At 42.5% G+C, this 22,751-nt stretch overlaps 1 protein-coding gene across 1 annotated transcript in view; it reads left to right on the forward strand.

The window, feature by feature from the left end:
• Nucleotides 1-22,751, forward strand: part of cfap20dc (CFAP20 domain containing) — a 55,482-nt gene that overhangs the window by 10,592 nt on the left and 22,139 nt on the right. The window contains exons 8-11 of the mRNA XM_060918265.1: nt 5,664-5,813; nt 16,403-16,516; nt 16,842-16,892; nt 19,987-20,321. Of these exons, the coding sequence (XP_060774248.1) occupies nt 5,664-5,813; nt 16,403-16,516; nt 16,842-16,892; nt 19,987-20,321 (650 nt within the window). The remainder of the gene's footprint in view (nt 1-5,663; nt 5,814-16,402; nt 16,517-16,841; nt 16,893-19,986; nt 20,322-22,751) is intronic.

Consider the following 22,751-nt stretch of genomic DNA (forward strand, 5'->3'; position numbering starts at 1 on the left):
GAAAATACTGCAAATACTGATGCAAATACTGCCCATTGTGTAGTTATGATTGTCTTTAGGCTTGCCATCCTTCCACTTGCAAGTGGTAAGTGACGCGCATGCCTGATATGCACTGGAATCACACACACAGCGGCTCAGTCCCGAATCACTGCTCGTGCGCTTCACTCGCGCACTCTGTGAGCTGCGCAGGGCCGGAGTGCGCACCCTCCAGAGGGCACTCGCTGTTCAGGGCGGAGTGATTTGGAGCGCAGGATGCCTGTGGAGCCGAGCGTATCCGTGTATTGGCGTTGCTGTGTGCACGCGAATCGTGTATTGGCGTTGCTGTGTGCACGCTAATCGTTTTAAAAACGTTAATCTGATGATCCGCTGATACGGTCTAATGTAAACCCCACCTTAGTTGTGTGTTTTGGGTTTTTGTCCTGTTGGAGGACCAATGACCTGTGACTGAGACAGAGCTTTCTGGCACTGGGTAGTACGTTTTATTCCAGAATGCCTTGAAAGTCTTAAGATTTCATCGTACCCTGCACAGATTCAAAGCACCTCATGCCAGATGCAGAAAAGCAGCCCCAAAACATAACCAAGGTTATGGTGTTATTTTCTTTAAAAGCTTCATTTTTTCTTCTGTGGACATGGAGTTGATGTGACTGGCCAATAAGCTTGAGTTCTGTCTCATCTGTCCAAAGAACATGCTCCCAGAAACATTGTGGCTTGTCAATATGCAGTTTAGTAAATTCCAGTCTGGCTTTATTAATTTTTTTTCAATAATGAAGTCCTCTTGGGTCTTCTTTCACTGAGCCCTCTGTCAGTCAAAAAGTAATCGATGGTATAAACAGACATTGATGTACCTTGACCTTCGAGTTTAACGTTGATCTCTTTGGAAGTTGTCCTTGGCTCTTTGTCTATCACTGGCACCATCCTTCTGTTCAATCTGTGGTCAATTTTCCTCTTGCAGTCACATCCAGGAAGGTTGACTACAGTCCCACGGAACTTAAACTTCTTAATAATATTTGCAACTATAGTCACAGGAACATCAAGCTGCTTGGAGATGGTCTTATAGCCTTTACCTTTAACATGCTTGTCTATCATTTTCTTTCTGATCGCCTCAAAAAGCTCTCTCCTTTGCTTTCTCTGGTCCATGTTCAATGTGGTGTACACAATGATACCAAACAGCAGAGTGATGAGTTTTTTCTCCATTTAAATAGACTGAATGACTGATTACAAGATTGAAGACACTTGTGACACTAATTAAGGTTAAACAATTAGTTTGAAATATCACTATAATCCAATTATTTATAATATTTTCTAGGGGTACCAACAAATCAGTCCAGGCTATTTCTTTGTAAAATAAACAATAAATAATTTATTGTCACACCTTTTTTTTTCTTTTTTTGCTTTACTCTATGGCATACCAAATGAATGCAAGTATACATGAGAAAATTGCTTTTAATTTCATTACTTTTCAGGAGGAATAAGGCATTGTTTCAATGAGTTATAAGGGGTACAAATTTGTCCACATCTGTACATATCCCACGAAGCATATTTTTAACTAATGATGTTAAGACAGTGAGGTGTAATCCTTACAGGGTTGTTCAAATATGAACTGTGAACATATTCACTGTCAATGTTTTGCTGTTTACTCTCAGCAGATACATATAAAATCAAATATATACTGTAAATACCTTAATAAGGCATTCCTTATTCATCATTGTTTACAAGACACATCAATGGCTGAGAGAGATCAACCATATTAGAGCAGTATTCAGTGCTGAAAAATTCTTTACACTGGTAAGACACAATTAGTACTGCAGGTTTGTTCTGTAATTGAATAATAGAAAAAATGTTTTTATTTGGACTTGCTCTGCTATGCAGTTAATGTAATTTGTTGCACAATTTTACAAAAGCATTTGCAAGACAGCTATTGGCAGTAGTATCTATTAATGACATACAATCCCAAACCAGAAAAAGTTGGGATGCCATTTTGAAATTGAAATTAAAACTGAAAACAATGATTTGTAAATAATCATTGACCTGTATTGTACTCATAAAAATACAACAGCACATTATTTGATGTATTACCTCATGAATTTTGTTGTTGTTGTTTTTCAAAATAAATGCATTGCAAAAAAAGTTGGGACAGGAAAACATTTACCACTTTGTAATGTTGTTATTCTGTCTTACAACAGTTAAAAGATGTTTAGGGACTGAAGACACCAAGTGATTAATCATTTCAGGTGTTATTTTGTCCCATTCTTCCTGCAAACAGGTCTTAAGATGTGCAAAAGTATGGGGTCTTTGTCAATTTTTTCATTTCAAAATTTTCCACACATTTTTTATTGGGGGGCGGCACGGTGGTGTAGTGGTTAGCGCTGTCGCCTCACACCAAGATGGTCCGGGTTCGAGCCCCGTGGCCGGCGAGGGCCTTTCTGTGCGGAGTTTGCATGTTCTCCCCGTGTCCGCGTGGGTTTCCTCCAGGTGCTACGGTTTCCCCCACAGTCCAAAGACATGCAGGTTAGGTTAACTGGTGACTCTAAATTAACCGTAGGTGTGAATGTGAGTGTGAATGGTTGTCTGTGTCTATGTGTCAGCCCTGTGATGACCTGGCAACTTGTCCAGGGTGTACCCCGCCTTTCGCCCATAGTCAGCTGGGATAGGCTCCAGCTTGCCTGCGACCCTGTAGAAGGATAAAGCGGCTAGAGATAATGAGATGAGATGAGATTTTTTATTGGGGACAGAGGAGACAAGGACCTCTTCTTCCATAGCCATGCCTTTGTTATGTGTGCAGAATGTAGTTTTGCACTGGCTTGTTGAAATATGTCATATTGAAGGCAAAACATCAGTGTACTTTTTGGCATTAATGCTGCCATCACAGAAGTGCAAGTTACCTTTTCCAAGGACACTGACACGACCCCATATCATGACAGATCCTGGCTTTTGGACTTGTTGCTGGTCACAGGCTGGATGGTCCTGTTTGTCTTTGGTCTAGAGCACACAGCTTTGAAAAAAGACCCAAAATACGGAATTATCTGACCACAATAAAACTTCCACTGTGTGATGGTCCATCCCAGATGCCTCTGAACCCAGAGAGGTCAATGGTGCTTCGGGACACAGTTAACATAAGGCTTCCTTTTTGCACAGTAAAATTTTGACTGGCATTTGTAGATGTAACTCTGGATTTTAGTGCTTGACAAAGGTTTTCCAAAGCTATTCAAAAGGTTTCCAAAACAGACTACATACTCAACTCTTTAGTTTATACAAAGATTCACAGCGTATTACACAATCCCAATTCCAAAAAAGTTGGGACGCTGTGTAAACTGTAAATAATAAAAACAGTATGTGATAATTTGCAAATCATGGAAATCCTACATTTCATTGAAAATAGTACAAAGACAACATATCAAATGTTGAAACTGAGAAAATGTATTGTTTTTTGACAAATATACATTGCTCAACAGTTTGGGGTCTCCTTTGTCATATTTTGTGCTTCATAATGTGCCAAATTTAAATTTATTTTAAATTTATTTTATTTTTATTTATTCTTTTTTCAGACTATTTTATTTTCTATTTTTAGACATGTTTACTTCTTCTTTGATTCAGGAGCTTGGTAGCAAATTTGAATTTCCCTCCGGGGATTAATAAAGTAATTCTGATTCTGAAATGTTTTAAATGGGAGACAGATCTGGACTTCAGGCAGGCCAGTTTAGCACCCAGACTCTTACTATGGAGCCATGCAGTTTTAATATGTGCAGAAAGCAGTTTAGCATTTTCTTGTTGAAAGAAGGAAGGCCTTCCCTGGAAAAGATCATGTCTGGATGGCAGCATATTGCTCTGAAACATGTATATATCATTCAGCATTAATGATGCCTTCCCAGATGTACAAGCTACCCATGTCATGTGCACCAATGCACCCTCATACCATCACAAATGCTGGCTTTTGAACTGTGCACTGATAACAATCCAGATGGACCCTCTCCTCTTTAGCCTGGAGGACATGGTGTCCATGATTTCTAAAACGAATCTCTACTTTTGATTTGTCAGACCTCGGGACAATTTTCCACTTTGCCTCAGTCTGTCATAAAAGAGCTTGGGTGACAGTGTTTCTGGATAATGTTTATATATGGTTTTAACTTGCATTTTTGGATGCAGTAATGAACTGTTTTCACAGATTATGGTTTTCTGAAGTGTTCCTGAGCCCATACAATGATTTCCACTGGCACTGGTCTGTTTTTAATGCAGTGTTGTCTGAGGGCCTGAAGATCACAGGTGTCCAATGTCAGTTTTCAGCCTTGTCTCTTGCATACAGAGATTTCTCCAGATTCTCTGAATCTTTTAATGATATGATGTACCATAGATTATGTGATCCCCAAATTCTTTGCAATTTTACATTGAGGAACATCATTCTTAAATTTTTGCACTGTTTGCCCACACAGTCTTTCAGAGAGTGGTGAACCCTTCTCCATCTTTACTTCTGAGAGACTCAGCCTCTCTGGGATGCTCTTTTTATACCCAGTCATGTTACTGACCTGTTGCTAATTAATCAAATTATTTTTTTCAGCATGACACAACTTTTTCAGTCTTTTGTTGCACCTGTCCCAACCTTTCTGAAACGTGTTGCTGACGACAAATTCAAAATGAGCATATATTTTTCAGAAAAACAAAATGTCTCTCTTTCAACATTTGATATGTCTTTGTACTATTTTCAATGAAATATAGGTTTTCCATGATTTGCAAATCTTCACATTCTGTTTTCATTTGTTTTACACAGTGTCCCAACTTTTTCGGAATTGGGGTTATAGTTCCTTCACCAAATAAATAAAAATTGATGCAGCAAGAAGCATGATGGTTGTCCCTTTTTTATTCTGAGTCTTTTGAACATTTTGGTGAAATAACTGTAAATGGCAATCTAGAATTTCTAGTTATGACCTTGTGTTACTTTGCATGATATCAACAAGTCTAGAGACTATGTTACACATGTATAATGCCTCACTGATAACCATGATCAGCATGATCAACAACAACATAGAGTATATAACTAAAATAAAACACCTACTTGTGAATGCAATGTCTTGTTGCTGGGGTTGTAAAGTCTGCTGTATAGCACCAATCTTAGACCCACTAAATACCTATGCACTGCAAAAAACTGAAAACTGAATTTGAGGAGAAAATTCCTTAATACTAGTGAAATTATCTTGCTGCATGGACAGATAATTTTACTTGACAAGACATCTTGGAATAAGTTGGTTACAATCTAGAACTAATTTTAATAATCTCAGAGTTGGTGTCTTGAATTATTCTAGGAAATGCTAGATTGTTTCAACTATATTCAAGATATTCTAACTTAAGATATAATTTTTGCAGTGTAGAAGAATACAAGACATCAACTCTGAGATTATTAAAACTAGTCCTAGGTTGCAACCAACTTATTCCAAGATGTCTTGTCAAGTAAAATTATCTGTCCATGCAGCAAGATAATTCCTAAATACTAGTGAAATTTTCTCCTCAAATTCAGTTTTCAGTTTTTTGCAGTGTACCTAAGCCAATGTGGGATCTACGTGGGTATTTATATCTATGTATCAATAATAGCCCCAATTTTTCTTTAATGTTTGCTTCATATTTATGATGTTTGTATAATAATGTACTTGTTTCTGTCTCTCTTTGACTTCTAGAACAGCTGAGCACTGGGAGAGCAGCTCGGGGTCCTAAAAGCCAGGACTGCTCCCATATTGCTTTTGGTTCGAAAGTCACAGGACGTCCTCCGCTCACTGCAAGAAAGAGCAGTTCAGTCGCAAATGTGACAGAATCCAAAGCTCATTCAGGTAAATACAAACTTCTGTATTAGGAAACATCCACTTACCCAGATCTGAAAAGTGTTGCTGATAACGTGTCTGTGAAGATTCTCAGTCATCCAGGTCATAGTAACTGTGGATGGTAAAAGAGAGCAACTGGACTTGCTTGAAGATTCTTGAAGACGTTTCACCTCTCATCCGAAAGGCTTCTTCAGTTCTGTCTGACTAGTAGGGAGTATCAGGTATTTATCCTCTCATGGATGAAAAGCTCATCTAAGGTGTCGTTGAGTCATCCTGTTGGTGTGGGTCACTGGGGGCTGGATGTGAACGGCCTCGAGAGTCGTTAGGGTGATCAATGGAATGCTGATTCTCTTTGTCCTCCTGTGAGTCACTGAAAACAGCTGGGTTTTGGTGTGCATTCAGTTGTCTGGGAAGTGTGCCAAGGACTGCATTGTAGGTGGCTGATAAATGATGTCTTAGAACCCCACCTCTGTTCAGTGATGGCCATTCCAGGTTGACAAAAATGGCTTCTTTGGTGGGGTTTACATTAGACCGTATCAGCGGATCATCAGATTAACGTTTTTAAAACGATTAGTGTGCACACAGCAACGCCAATACACGATTAGCGTGCACACAGCAACGCCAATACACGGATACGCTCGGCTCCGCAGGCATCCTGCGCTCCAAATCACTCCGCCCTGAACAGCGAGTGCCCTCTGGAGGGTGCGCACTCCGGCCCTGCGCAGCTCACAGAGTGCACGAGTGAAGTGCACGAGCAGTGATTTGGGACTGAGCCGCTGTGTGTGTGATCTCAGTGCATATCGGGTATGCGCGTCACTTACCACTTGCAAGTGGAAGGATGGCAAGCCTAAAGACAATCATAACTACACAATGGGCAGTATTTGCATCAGTATTTGCAGTATTTTCATACTTTTATACTCTTTAAGGAAAGGTGATACAAGGCGGAAGTCCGCGCCGCTTTACAGCAGTCGCGTCACATGACCAATGCCAGCGAATCAGGAAGGTGGATGTCACAGTGACGTTGTCCAATGACGACGCCAGCTAGAGCTCAGCACAGCGTATCTGCGTATTCTCAATGTTTACACAGCACCGGACCAGACACGATCTGGATTGAATACGTGGACCCTGGCGGATTCCCGTTTCCCAGCGTTTCCAGGCGTTTTAATGTAAACGGACAGTGCATCTGCGAAGAAAACGACACAGATACGGTCTAATGTAAACTTGGCCTTTAACTCCTCGCTCATACCAACGATCCTCTCTGGCTAAAATGTGTAAGTTGCAATCCTGAAATGAGTGTCCTTTGTTGTTAAGATGAAGTTAGACAGCAGAGTCCTGGCCTGAGGAACTGGCTCTCCTGTGTTGAGTCATATGCCTGTGAAGCGGTTGTTTTGTTTCCCCAATATATGAGTCCGTGCATTCCTCACTGCACTGAATTGCATACACTACATTGTCCTGTTTGTGTCTGGCTATTCTGTCCTTAGGGTGGACCAGTTTCTGCTTCAGGGTGTTACTGGGTCTGGAATGTACCGGAATGTTGTGTTTGTAGAAAATCCTCCTGAGTTTCTCAGATAGACCAGAAATGTAGGGAATGACAATGTTCTTGCGTTTGTTCCTGTTATCCTCCTTGTCCATTATGTTCTTTTTCTGCTCTTGAAGAAAGACCAGTTGGGATACCCGCAGTTCTGAAGTGCTTTCTTGATATGATTCTGCTCCTTCTCTTTTCCCTCTACCATTGTAGGGATGTTCTGAGCCCTGTGTTGCAAGGTCTTAATGATCCCCAATTTGTGTTCCAGTGGGTGGTGAGAGTCGAAGAGTAGGTACTGGTCTGTGTGTGTGGGTTTCCGGTAGACCTCGATGCTAAGGCTTCTGTCTTGTCTAATGTGTACATCACAATCCAAGAAGGCTAGATTATTCCCACTGACATCCTCCCGAGTGAAATTGACGTTGATATCCACTGCATTGATGTGCTTAGAGAAGGCTTCCACTTCATGGGTTTTGATTTTAACCCAGGTGTTATCCACATATCTGAACCAGTGGCTGGGAGCAACTCCTGAAAAAGTGGTCAAAGCTTTATGTTCCACTTCCTCCATGTAAAGATTGGCCACAATAGGGGACACCGGTGAGCCCATGGCGCATCCATGCTTCTGTCTGTAGAAACTTTCATTAAACTGGAAATAAGTGGTAGTCAGGCAGAGGTCAAGCAGGGTGAAAATCTGGTCCATGGTGAGGTTCATTCTATCCAGTAAGGTCTACCTTGACAATGTAGGAACAAACGCAAGAACATTGTGTCCAGTTGCTCAAGCAAGTCCAGTTGCTCTCTTTTACCACCCATTGTTGCTGATAACCTTGTGGATTTTCAGTGCAGAGCCTTGCTCTGTCTTGATATTTGCCTTGATTTTACTGTTAACTGTATTCCCAAAGACTAATGTACATACAACTCTGTTTCCGAAGTTTTAGCACCCGGACTCTTTTACTAAGGAGCCATGGAGTTGGAATCGTGTCTGTTTTTAATGCAGTGTCACCTGAAGGCCCAAAGATCTCGGCCATCCAATGTTGGTTTTCGGCCTTGTTCATTTTGTACAGAAATTTCTCCAGATTCTCCTTAATGATATTATGTACCATAAATTATGTGATCTCCAAATTATTTTCAATTTTATGTTGAGGAATGGGCGGCACGGTGGTGTAGTGGTTAGCGCTGTCGCCTCACAGCAAGAAGGTCTGGGTTCGAGCCCCCTGGCCGGCGAGGGCCTTTCTGTGCGGAGTTTGCATGTTCTCCCCGTGTCCGCGTGGGATTCCTCCGGGTGCTCCGGTTTCCCCCACAGTCCAAAGACATGCAGGTTAGGTTAACTGGTGACTCTAAATTGACCGTAGGTGTGAATGGTTGTCTGTGTCTATGTGTCAGCCCTGTGATGACCTGGTGACTTGCCCAGAGTGTACCCCGCCTTTCGCCTGTAGTCAGCTGGGATAGGCTCCAGCTTGCCTGCGACCCTGTAGAACAGGATAAAGTGGCTAGAGATAATGAGATGAGATAATAATGTTGAGGAATGTTATTTTTAAATTGTTGCACTGTTTGCCCATGCAGCCTTTCATGGAGTGGTGAATGCCTCCCGATCTTTACTTCTGAGAGACTCTGCCTCTTTGAGATGCTCTTTTTATACTCAGTCACATTACTGACCTGTTGCCAATTAACCGAATTAGTTTTTCACAAACTGATGCTTGACCAATCCCCTCTGCCACATACCATCACCACCCGACTCAGGCCAGGGAGCCGTTCGGCCTGTAGCCAACCCTCCCCCCCATGGAACAGGAAGTCCGCCACCACCATCTGCACCCCTGGCCTGTGGACCACCTCGAATTTGAAGGGCTGGAGGACTAGATACCAATAGATGATCCGCGCATTAGCATCCTTCATGCAGTGGAGTCACTGGACCGGGGTGTTATCCAAACAGATGGTGAAAGGGCGCCCCAGCAGGTAGTACCAGAGGGTAAGGACCACCCACTTGATGGCCAGGCACTCCTTCTCGATGGTGCTGTCCTTACTTTCTTGCATCAAAAGCTTGCGGCTGATGTACAACACCAGACGTTCCTTGCCCTCCACCTCCTGTGACAGAACAGCCCCCAGCCCTCTGTCTAACATGTCTTTCTGTAAACAAAAAGGGAGAGAGAAGTCAATGGGGTGTAAAAGTGGCCCCACACACAGTGCAGCTTTTACCTTGGTGAAGGCTTGTTGGCACTGCTCCGTCCACTGGATTGGATCTGGTGCTCCCTTTTTAGTGAGATCAGTCAGCAGGCTGTTGATGTCCGAATAGTTAGGTATGAACCTGCAATAGTAGCCAGCCAGCCCCAGGAACTGTCTCACCCCCTTTTTGGTCTTGGGCCTCGGGCAGGCCGCAATTGCTGCAGTCTTGTCAATTTGGGGATGCACCTGCCCATGACCCAAGTGGAAACCCAGGTACCATACTTCCACCCACCTAATTGCACACTTTTTTGGGTTAGCCATGAGACCCGCACGCCTCAGCAACTCCAGGACAGCCCTAAGGTGTTCTAGGTGCCGCGGCCAATCATTGATATATATATAAAATGATGTCATCTAAGTAGGCCGTAGCATAGGTGGCATGGGGGCAAAGGATTTTGTCCATGAGATGCTGGAATGTAGCAGGAGTGCCAAATAACCCAAAAGGAAGAGTGATGAATTGGTGTAAGCCAAACGGTGTGGAAAAGGCCATTTTCTCTTGGGATAGAGGAGTCAAGGGGATCTACCAATATCCCTTTGTCAAATCCAGTGTCGAATAAAAGCGAGCAGTGCCTAATCGATTGGGCAACTCATCAATGCGTGGCACTGGGTATGTGTTGAATTTAGATACCGCATTGACTTTTCCATCGTCCACATAGACCTGGACCGACCCGTCAGTCTTGGGGACCAAGACTATTGGGCTGCTCCAATCATTGTGGGACTCCTTGATTATTCCCCTTTCAAGCATGGCCTTGAGGTCGTTCTGAACGATCACTTTCTTGTGTTCATGCAAGCAGTATGGGTGGTTACACACCACCACCCCTGGGGGCATCTCAAGGTGGTGTTCTATGAGGTGAGTGTGGCCGGGAAGGGGTGAGAACATGTCAGAAAACTCCACTTGCACCCTGTCAACCTCTATGAGTTGGGCTGGTGAGAAGTGGTCTCCACAGGAGACTGGAGTGGCTTGAGTGGTTACTTTCATTTTTACCTATGGCCCTAGCTCTTCCCTCTCTGGAACCACCAATGCCAGTGCCATGGGGATCCCCTCGTTCCGATGTTTTAATAGGTTGAGGTGGTATATTTGTAGCGCTCCAGCCCTATCCATTTGCCTTACCTCATCGTTGATGTCCCTGATTCACCGTGTGACCTCAAAGGGCCCTTGCCACTTAGCAATTAATTTTGAGCTCAAAGTGGGCAATAATACGAGCACTTTATCTCCCAGTGTGAACTCTCTAAGGTGCACACTCCTGTTGTACAGCTGGGCTTGACATTCTTGCGCCTGCCGTAAATTCTCCTGGTTTAAGCGACTGAGTGTGTGGAGCTTTGCATGCAGGTTGAGAATGTACTGAATTTTGTTTTTACTATTTGAAGGTCCCTCCTCCCAATTTTCCTGCAGCACATCCAAAATGCCATGAGGCTTATGCCCATATAATAATTTGAATGGGGAGAATCCCATGGAGGCTTGCAGGACTTCTCGTACTACAAATAACAGGGGCTCAAGCCATTTATCCCAATTACCTGCGTCTTCACTTACAAACTTCTGAATTAACTTTTTTAAGAGTTTGGTTAAAGCGTTCCACCATGCCGTCTGTTTGTGGGTGATAAACACTGGTGCGAATGGATTTAATCCCCAATAACTCATAAAGCTTGTGAAGTGTGTGAGACACGAATATAGTGTCTTGGTCAGTCAGAATTTCCTTGGGAATCCTGATTCGGGAGATAATTTTAAACAGTGCCTCTGCCACATTGCATGCAGAAATGTTACGCAGTGGGACTGCTTCTGGGTATCGCATTGCATAATCCACTAGGACTAAAATAAAGCAATATCCTTGTGCTGACCAATCTAATGGCCCGACGAGATCCATCCCAATTCTTTCAAAGGGGTTCTCGATCAGGAGGAGAGGTCACAAGGGCGCTTTTGGAGTGGCTGCTGGATTCACCAGCTGGCAATCGCGGCACGCTGCACATCACCTACAGACATCCTCGTGAGTCCCTGGCCAATAAAACCGGGCCATTATTCAGGCTAGTGTCTTCTTCTGACATAAGTGTCCAGCCACTGGGTTAAAATGAACCAGATGGAATATGAGTTCCTTACAGCTTTTTGGGATTAATAGTTGGGTTATTTGCTCATGGGTTTGAGTGTCCTGCTTCATCCCAACTGCTGCCAGACTTTTCAATGACAGACTGGCATAATGTAGCACTGTTTCTCAGTGTCACTATCACTTTTTGTCACTTTGTCACTTTATTCTGCATCTCATCACCATCTTCTTATGCTGTGTAATAATATACGTAATAATAACATTCACAACCTAGTGCAATATTTCTATTTCTATTCCAGTTGCCAGTATTTTATTAGTGCAATATTGCTACTTCAGGTGGAGTAATAATCTTATTTAAGTTCCTTTCTTATTTTGTTGTGTACACTACATACGTACATGGCCTGTGTTTTTTTTCTTTTTTATTTATTTTAATTACTTTTTTATACTTTTATTACACTCTTTTTTTTGTTACTGTCTATTCCTGACCATTTTCTATCTGTGAGCTGCTGGAACATGTAAATTTCCCTACCAAGGGATCAATAAAGTTTATCTTATCTTATCTTGTCACTCAGTATAACCTATCTTTAATAATTGCTGAGTACAAGAAGGAGAGTGTTGCATCTGACTGGAGTGGCTGACCATTGATTACTCTCACTTGGTCAAAAGCATGACACAGAGTCTCATCTCATGTGTGTTCTAAAGGGAAATCCTCGAGGGAATCCCCGAGAGAGAAAGCAGGGGCAGGCCGCTGTTTCTCCTTGTATCGTTCTGACATGGTGCTGATGTGGATGGCTCCGAGATGGCTTCGCCAGTCAATGCCACACCAGAACCTCCCCTGACATGTTACTGCAGGACCCACCCACTACTACATGCTCCATTAAACCTTTAAGCCCCAGTCAATCTGTCCCCAGAATTAGTGGGTAGGTGAGGTGCGGACTAACCACCGCCTCTACACTATGTTTTCCCCCCCAGAATAGAATGTGGACAGACCCTGTCGGATATTCATGAACATGCCCATGCACACACAAAACCTTCACCACTTGTGTTGTCCCCAATGCCTCACCTTGAACCAGGCTTTGGTGGATTGAGGTCTGATTACAGCTGGAATCCATCAACACATGATATGTATACCCTTGAATACTCACTGGTATGTGATACACTCTGGCCCAATCGAGGGTGGTCTCTGGCATGTCAGGGATCCAGACCACGGCTGCCACCTCCATTGCAGAGCACTGGCTCTGGAGATACCTGGGTTCCCCGCAGCGCCAGCATACCAGCCCAGGCTTCACCTCTGCACTGGCATTTTGGGGATCATTCACCTGAGGGGCAGAAGACACAGATACAGAAGAGAAAGGAGGGAGAGGGACACCACAGGTGTGGTGAGTTGGCTGCGGGAGCGCTGGCCCCAGTTTCCGTGGTGGGGAAACAGGACGGGGATGGGAAGAGGACTGAGGGGGAGAAGGGGAAGGGGAGAGAGAGAGAAGAGGCAGGATGTCTGCCTGCCACTGGAATGGTCACCAAATGGTTCTCCGCCAACTCGATCACATGATCCAGCAACACTGGGTGGTGGCACTGGACCCACTCTGCTGTCCCTTCTGGCAGCCATGCAATAAACTGCTCCAGTGCCACCACATCAATGATCCCTTCAGTGTCACGGTCTTCCACCCTCAGCCACTGCTGGCAGGCATCCCAGAGCTGTTGGCCGAAAGCAAACAGCCGGCCGACCTCCTCCAGTGTCAGCGTACAGAAGCGCTGACAGTGTTGTTCTAGGAAGCAGCTGACATGCTGTAGGATGGCTCATTACAAGTTGGCATAGTTGAGCCGACTGTTGGCAGGGAGCTGCTGGGCGGTGAGCTGGGCTTCTCCATACAGAAGTGGCAGTAGATGAGCTGTGCATTGCTTGACTGGCCACCCCCACGCCTCTGCCGCTTGTTCAAATAATGTGATGAGGCTTCAGGGCCGTCACATGGCCCCATCTTCTCTAGAGTGACGTGGGGAGGGTCCGCAGCTATGGTGGTTGAGGACCCCGCTGACGCGAGCAGGTGCTGGAACACCTGGCAATCTTTCTCTTGGGCTAGCAGCAAGGCTTCAAAGCGCTGCTCTTGCTCCTTGCAGAGGGCAATCAGTGCTTGGTGCTGGCTCTGTTGGGCGGCAGCAAGGGCATGGATAAGATCCTTGAGCGGGGAGGACTCCATGGGTGGTTCCCTTCAGTATTCCTGGGTTTTGGCACCACTGTAGTATGTTCCTGAGGTGGGTGGAATACTGAAGCGCAGACAGGCAGGAAATTATGTTAAACACAGTCTTATTTTGACTCTCACTTTTCAGCTTGATGTCACCTTGCACTTAACTACACACACACACACACACACACACACACACACACACACACACACACACACACACACACGCAAACACACACACACGAATACATATGTGCTGGTTGAGAGACAGCCACCTCTTCGCTCTCCCCCTCCTTTTCACTGTTCTGTCATTAATGAAAACACACACACATTTACGTATATATGTTACCTCTGGGTGATATTATTCATAAACATTGTATTAGTTTCCACTGTTATGCTGATGACGCACAGTTGTATGTTTCTGCAAAACCAGATGAGAGACACCAGCTTAATAGAATTGAGGAATGTGTGAAGGACATTAGACACTGGATGCTTATTACCTTCCTTCTGCTTAACTCTGATAAGACTGAAGTACTTGTACTAGGACCACATGCAGCTAGAAGTAAGTTTTCTGATTATATAGTAACTCTGAATGGCCTTTCTGTTTCTTCACGTGCAGCAGTAAAAGACCTCGGGGTGATTATTGACCTCGGTCTTTCATTCGAAACTCACACTGATAACATTACCCGGATAGCTTTCTTTCATCTTAGAAATATTGCTAAGATGAGAAATTTAATGTCACTATACGATGCAGAAATACTAGTTCATGCTTTCGTTACCTCCAGGTTGGATTATTGTAATGTCTTACTGTCTGGATGTTCCAATAAATGCATAAACAAGCTCCAGTTAGTTCAAAATGCAGCAGCAAGAGTCCTTACTAGAACTAGAAAATATGACCACATCACCCCTGTCTTATCCACACTGCATTGGCTCCCAATCAAATTTCGTATTGATTATAAAATACTACTATTGACTTTTAAAGCACTGAATGGTCTCGCACCACAGTACCTGAGTGAACTTCTGGTCCTTTATGACCCGCCATGCCTACTTAGATCAAAAGGTGCAGGCTATCTGCTGGTACCTCATATAGTGAAGGCTACATCAGGGGGCAGAGCCTTTTTTTTTTACAAAGCCCCACAGTTATGGAACAGCCTTCCAAGTAGTGTTTGGGAATCAGACACAGTCTCAGCATTTAAGTCTAGGCTGAAAACATATCTGTTTAGTCAAGCCTTGTGTTAATGGTGTTTATGAGGTAAAGGTGTAGATCTGGAGGGTCCTCAGACATAGAGTGTTTTGGTAAACTGGGATGTATGGATGCTGTCAGTCCCCACTCGCTTGCTCACTCAAGTTTGTTGACGGTGTAGTGGCTGGCTGCTTTATGTCCCAGGGCTCCCTCATGCCTGTGTTACCTTCTGGCTCTCACTTTTTAGTTATGCTGTCATAGTTAGTTTTGCTGGAGTCCCTGCTTGTACTCAGCACAAAATGTATATTGTACCTACTTATTCAGGTGACATTGGGCATACCTAACAACCTGTGTTTTCTCTCTCTTCTCCCCCCCCCGCAAAAAAAATCTGTCCCTCTGAGTTACATGTCAATCCTGGGATCGAGGTACTGACTTCTTCTGCTCCTCGGACTTGCCTGATCCATCCTGATGCCCTATGTCTGGTTGGAGTCTCATCACATCGCTCCTGTGGAGGACGGCCTCATATGGACAGTTGAAAGTCACACTTGGAAGACACTCTGGACACTTACAGTAATGCTTTTGTGGCTGAGGACTACAGTTGGCTTGCTAACTTTGGGACTGCAGTTGTCATGAACAGTTTTGCATTCAAGTTTCCATTAATGAAGAGTTATAGCATCAACGAAACTGACTTCATGTTAAAACTGTTAATGTTATAGTCATGTTGTCTGTTGTTGTCCAGGTGAAGATGGGTTCCCTTTTGGGTCTGGTTCCTCTCGAGGTTTCTTCCTTGTGTCATCTGGGGGAGTTTTTCCTTGCCACCGTCGCCACGGGTTTGCTCATTGGGGATAGATTAGGGATAAAATTGGGTCATGTCTTGGGTCATTCAGATTTTGTAAAGCTGCTTTGGGACAATGTTTATTGTTAAAAGCGCTATACAAACAAACTTGACTTGACACACACACACACACACACACACACACACACTATCAATTAACAACAGGTGAGATTACTTTGCCACTCACCTTCCCTGGCCCTGCCCTCCATTAATTAACTGACGCATGACCATGCCTCCGCTGCCACAATAGGCTTTCCATGATTTGCAAATCATCACATTCTCTTTTTATTTACATTTTACACAGTGTCCCAACTTTTTTGGAAATGGGGGTTGTATGTTAATGTACTGTGCAAAAAGGGTCTGATTATTTGAATAAAGCAACACAAATGAGGATTGCAGATTTGTTATCAACATTTACTCTTAATATGTGTACTAAATAATAAATGAACTTTTGCATAGATATATTTACTCTTGCATTATAACTTTAACAAGTTATGTCTCACTCTGTGTGTAGCTGCAGATCTTCCTGCAAAATAGCAGGTTGTCACTGACATTTCATTGTAATATGCTCTAATAAATACATGCAACATAAATTAATCTATTATAATTCCTCTATTCATAATCATAGGAAGAAGTGGAAGACTAAAGACACAACCACCAGCTGAGCAGGCATCTTCTGAAAGGACAAAGTCTGGGAGGCCAAAGCAGATTCGTAATGCTGGGAAAGAGAGAATAGTTGCACGTAAGGATATAATTATTTTTTATTAGATTACTGAAAGGTAATCATAATTGTATTAATTCATATTCAAATAATCCTGTTTAGCTGAGCTTGCTATGGAAATGCTACGTGAAACCTGTGTTCTTTGCAGTCAGTTTATATTTGTGGTGTAGTTTATACTGTATATGTGCTGCTCTTCTCAATCAACACATTAGATGTGTGTTTATATTTAGGATTATTATTTACATGTAAAGAGTAATATAATTAAAATAGTACTCATAAAACATAAAATATACAAAAAAAATCTATATTAAATATTTTTTTAAATTGTGGTTTCTCTTGTTTTAAGGAAATTATGGAGAAATAGACAAACATCAGCCAACAGATCACCGCACAGCAGGTGAGTGACTGTAAAGATACTCCAGTGTTACAATATCATATCAGTGCAGCATAGATGGCCTTTTTATGAAAGCTTTGTCTTTTTAGATGATTGATTATTATTAATATCCAGTACAAAACTCATCTCATTATCTCTAGCCGCTTTATCCTTCTACAGGGTCGCAGGCAAGCTGGAGCCTATCCCAGCTGACTACGGGCGAAAGGCAGGGTACACCCTGGACAAGTCGCCAGGTCATCACAGGGCTGACACATAGACACAGACAACCATTCACACTCACACCTACGGTCAATTTAGAGTCACCAGTTAACCTAACCTGCATGTCTTTGGACTGTGGGGGAAACCGGAGCACCCAGAGGAAACCCACGCGGACACGGGGAGAACATGCAAACTCCACACAGAAAGGCCCTCGCCGGCCCCGGGGCTCGAACCCAGGACCTTCTTGCTGTGAGGCGACAGTGCTAACCACTACACCACCGTGCCGCCCTCCAGTACAAAACTATAAACTAAAAAGTTTTGACCTCATGCACAATTTTATTTTAAATGAAGCTTTTTGGTCTTCTATTTTGTTGTTTTTACCAGTCCAATGTCAGTGTGTAGTAAAATACCAGTTGTCTTCAGCACTGTGGGACAACCTCCAGCCTCTCTCAGAAAACAGAAAATGAAGAGAAAGTTCATTAGTGATAAAAGGACATTAAATACACTGTGTGGGTTAGAAAGAAATCTCAAGGGTTCAGGCAACCACGAACTGTTGGCAATTAGAAAAGGTGATTACAATATAAGTCTTTTCAAAAAAACGTGATGCGAATTTAAATCTGCAAAGCCCTTTCGAGGAGTTGGAGTCACTGCACTTGAGAAGCACTTTGCCAGTGTTTATGGTTTAATTAGTTGACTACTGAAAAGGTGAAGCTGAATCGTGCTTGATGGATCATTTTGAGCATTCACATTATGAAATTAGCCTTCTTACTGTGTAAAGCATTATGTCTTTTACAAAATTTGTTTTTATGAAAGGTAAATATCATAATGGTGTATAACCTTCATTCAAATGGCACTGTGTGAGTGTCAATTACAGGGCAAACTTACAGTGGAAAATGTCTTCATTCAGAGAACAAAATACTGCTATTTAATATTAAAATAAAAGTGGCAACTGGTGTGCGGTAGAGGCTTTAAATTTAGTGATTGATTAATTTAAGGATATAATGAGGAAAATACGGGCGGCACGGTGGTGTAGTGGTTAGCGCTGTCGCCTCACAGCAAGAAGGTCCGGGTTCGAGCCCCGTGGCCGGCAAGGGCCTTTCTGTGCGGAGTTTGCATGTTCTCCCCGTGTCCGCGTGGGTTTCCTCTGGGTGCTCCGGTTTCCCCCACAGTCCAAAGACATGCAGGTTAGGTTAACTGGTGACTCTAAATTGACCGTAGGTGTGAATGTGAGTGTGAATGGTTGTCTGTGTCTATGTGTCAGCCCTGTGATGACCTGGCGACTTGTCCAGGGTGTACCCCGCCTTTCGCCCGTAGTCAGCTGGGATAGGCTCCAGCTTGCCTGCGACCCTGTAGAACAGGATAAAGCGGCTACAGATAATGAGATGAGGAAAATACCTAAAAAGTATCATTTGACTCACTAACAGAGGGTTGAAGGCTGACCAAATGTAACAGACTAGATAATTTAAACATACTGGTATATTTGCTAATTGGAGGAAACTGAACACTGGTTACTCACCTCATGGGGATGATATCCATCCCATGCCAAAGCATAACATTTGATGCTACAGCAATTAAAACTTGAATTAATTTTTCTGCATATAAAGAAGTGGCAATAATACAAATGTTGTCCTCTGTTTTGACCTCCAAAGTGAATATTTCTTTTGGAGGCTGTACTACAATCATACCCAAAAACATGACATTTAAATTTTATGAGAAGGAGGTACATGTACAACTTGACCTGTTTGAAAATAAAGTTCATGGGTGCCACAGCCTTCACTCAAGGTGAAATTAACTTCACAGTTCATCTACACTCCCACAGTTGCACTTAAGTGCTGTGCATTTGCTTGAAATAGATCACATACGCACATGCTGAATTCATCACCTTGGTCTCGGTGGTGTCTTTGGCTTGCCTCTCTCTGGGTGTCTTTTCTCTTTAATGCAAGGGCACACAGACCCCACAGGCTCCGATATAGCTGGATTTGAATTATGATCTTGCAGAAGCAGTGCTCCCCATCTACTAATGATGCTGTTTGTGTGCCAGCGGGAAAACCACAAAGCTCCCCTACCCCATCACACATGCTCGCACACTAGTAGCTAATGATGTTTTTTTCTTACCCTCTTTTCCATGTCTTCTCTAAGGATTGAAAAATAAAACTAATAATAAATTTGCATTGTTTTGATGCTTCACTTGCATTTAGGCATATTTTAAGAGTTCATTAAAGCATAATGTTGCAATTACCAAATGTTGCATGAAAACAGGACTGGATATGTCCTATAAATTCACCCGCAGCTTCTGGCAAGCATCACAGCATTCATCGCAGTCTGCTTTATCGTGATTATCCACTTATTTGCATATGCTCATTAAAATGAATTCAGGAAAGGAATATGAGCTTCGGTATGAAAAATGAATGCTGAAACATTATGTGTAGTAATTAGATCTCTATTATTGATCTGCTTTGTGCCATTAAGTCAATGTGAGTTTCCTGAAGGAGAAACAAGCAGTTAATGTTCTCTGACTGAACACTGCAGTGTGTTTTCCATTAAATCAAATTTGTGATAGAAATGACAGACATTTTTTGTCCTCTACTTCAAGTACTTCAAGGAACAGTACACATAAATGTTTCTTAAATGTTTCTTGACAGATTAAATATATAGTTCTTCTCAAGGGTTCGACAGTACTTTTTCGATGTTCCAAATATAACTGTTCCGCCCATCCAAAGTATTTAGGTGTATGTATGTGTTTTAGGAGGGCTACATGTTTGCCATTTATTATTTACAGCCAGGACATTAATCTTGAAAATCTAGCTTTAAGTTTACTTTTCAGTGATTTCTTAGACCTTGTGTAGTACAAACATGCAGCTAAATGCTATACAAAACTCAACATGCTCTTGTTCTACAGAGCCGACATGTAGTTCATATTCTCTTGAGCCAATTCCCAAACCTTCAGCATGCCAGTCTCCATGTGGTTCACTCACTGATTTGCACATTCTTGAGAATGAAAATAATGCCACCAGAAGAACTTCAACTCCACTCAGTCTGGAAGACACTGAAGAAGAAGGTGGAGAGGAAGTCTTTACTTTTTCTTCATGTCTTCAATCAGCCAAAAGGGGTCAACCTTTCAGCGAGGCCTTTGAGAGTTTATCTTCTAACCTTAAAAGTGATGACCTAGGGTGGGAGGGAGAGCGGAAAGAGACATGTTTGGAGGATGACTTCATTGGGAGTGAGGGTGAAGAGGTACACGCACACACGCACGCACACACTGTTTTCACAATCAATGACAAACTACAAGAAACACTGAAATGAATCATAAGACTTATCAAATGCTAAAAAATGCAATATATTTAAAGTTATGAGAGCACAGTTAGCTCACACCCTGTCTGATTATTTGTGATAGTGCTTTTTAAAGCAAATAATGCCTAAAAACTTATTGAAGCTTTTCCACGTTACCTGTGATAAAGCTTGGTTTCATTGCCCAGCAAACACATAAAAGCACACACACTGCTTGAAGAAAATGAAAGGCCCAGTTCAGGGCTTTGGCAGCAATTAACACATCTATGCCTGCATCTTGGGCCCAATTATCCAATTTCAGAATCCTCAACGTGTTGTTCAAGTAATTTGTATGTTTACTCTACTGGGATATCACAGAAAGAGGCCAATAATGCCCAGAATAAACAAAATTATTAAACAGTGATAATGAATTTGTAAAGCTGCATAAAGTCCAAAGTGTATATCACATCTTTACACAAAAAGACTGCAAGAAGGAAATGGTAATTTGGGGGTGTGCCATGTTCAGCAATCCTTTTATCTTTTTAGAAAATTAATTGCCAAGATGCTGTTTTGAACATTTAATCCTGTCCCTGCATTTGATTGTTTTATTTCTTTACAACAATTTGAAACCTTTTATTAATTTTATTAGTTAAAATGAATTTAACTAGTAATTATTAATGGCACAATGCAAATTAGATTCATTTTTAATTATGTTTAATGATATAAAACATGGGCAGCACGGTGGTGTAGTGGTTAGCGCTGTCGCCTCACAGCAAGAAGGCCCGGGTTCGAGCCCCGTGGCCGACGAGGGCCTTTCTGTGCGGAGTTTGCATGTTCTCCCCGTGTCCGCGTGGGTTTCCTCCGGGTGCTCCGGTTTCCCCCACAGTCCAAAGACATGCAGGTTAGGTTAACTGGTGACTCTAAATTGACCGTAGGTGTGAATGTGAGTGTGAATGGTTGTCTGTGTCTATGTGTCAGCCCTGTGATGACCTGGCGACTTGTCCAGGGTGTACCCCGCCTTTCGCCCGTAGTCAGCTGGGATAGGCTCCAGCTTGCCTGCGACCCTGCAGAACAGGATAAAGCGACTAGAGATAATGAGATGAGATGAGATAAGATACAAAACATCCATGAAAGTTAGTTTCTGTTGTCACTTGTAGCAGCTATAGACAGTCAGTCGTTCTTTTACCAGCATCTGTTGAGATCGCTTTCTCCTGAAGATAATATAACAAAAAAAAAATGCAGCTCGCTGTGTTACCGAGAAAACAGAAAATCCTGTGTCCTGAAGACATTCCTGCGTTGGAAAACTTAACTTAAAATTATAGCATACCTCCAACCTTTACAAAGTGTGGACAATGGTGACCCTACAAAAATTCAAAATAAAATGTGTCTTTTCAGAAAATCATTATATGTTAATTAATCTGTTTATTTGGAGCATTCACCATAAAATTTCCTGTCCAAGCTGTTAATATTGAAAGATAATATCGAAGAACAAGCAAAATTATTGTAAACCTTACAATGGAAATCTCTGATTAAATTTATCAACAACTTTTGACCAAATAGAATTGAGCATTTAACAGCACTGTGGTATAAATAGCATTTACAGTGCCCTCCATGATTGTTGGCACCCCTTGTAGCTTCATCTCACACTGAAAAAGAATCAGAAAATGCCAACCTTTAATTGAAATAAATTTATGCAGAGAAAAATAAATCCCTCATCAAAAAAATATACTTATTTTCACCAAAAACACACATGCCAAAATTATTGGCACCCCATACATTTAATACTTTGTACAACCTCCCTTTGCCAGTAAAACAGCACTGAGTCTCCGATAACATTTTATAAGGTTGGAGATACAGAGCAGGGCATCTGAGACCATTCCTCTATACACAATCTATCCAGATCATTTAGGATCCGAGGCTCTCTCTTGTGCTCTCTCCTCTTCAGCTCAAACCACAGGTTTTCAATGGGGTTCAGATCAGGGGACTGAGATGGCCAGGGAAGAAGCTTGATTCTGTGGTCAGCTAAATATTTTTGTGTTGATTTGGACATATGCTTCAGATCATTGTCCTGCTGGAAGATCCAATGATGACACAGTTTTAGTTTCCTGGCAGAGGCAGCCAGATTTTTATTTAAAATATCGTGGTATTTCATGGAGTCCATGATGCCATGTACACTAACAATGTTTCCAGGGCCTTTGGAGGAAAAACAGCCCCAAAACATCACAGAACCTCCACCATATTTTACATTGGGTTCTTTTCATAATAGCCATCCTTCTTTTTACCGGTATGCCAAGCCCACCTTGAATGTTTTTTTTTTTTTTGCCAAAAAGCTCCATTTTGTTACATCAGACCATAGAAGATGTTTCCAGTCAAAGTTGTAGAAGTGTTTCGCAAACT

Source organism: Neoarius graeffei, chromosome 4, assembly GCF_027579695.1.
Source record: "Neoarius graeffei isolate fNeoGra1 chromosome 4, fNeoGra1.pri, whole genome shotgun sequence".
Lineage (NCBI taxonomy): Eukaryota > Metazoa > Chordata > Actinopteri > Siluriformes > Ariidae > Neoarius > Neoarius graeffei.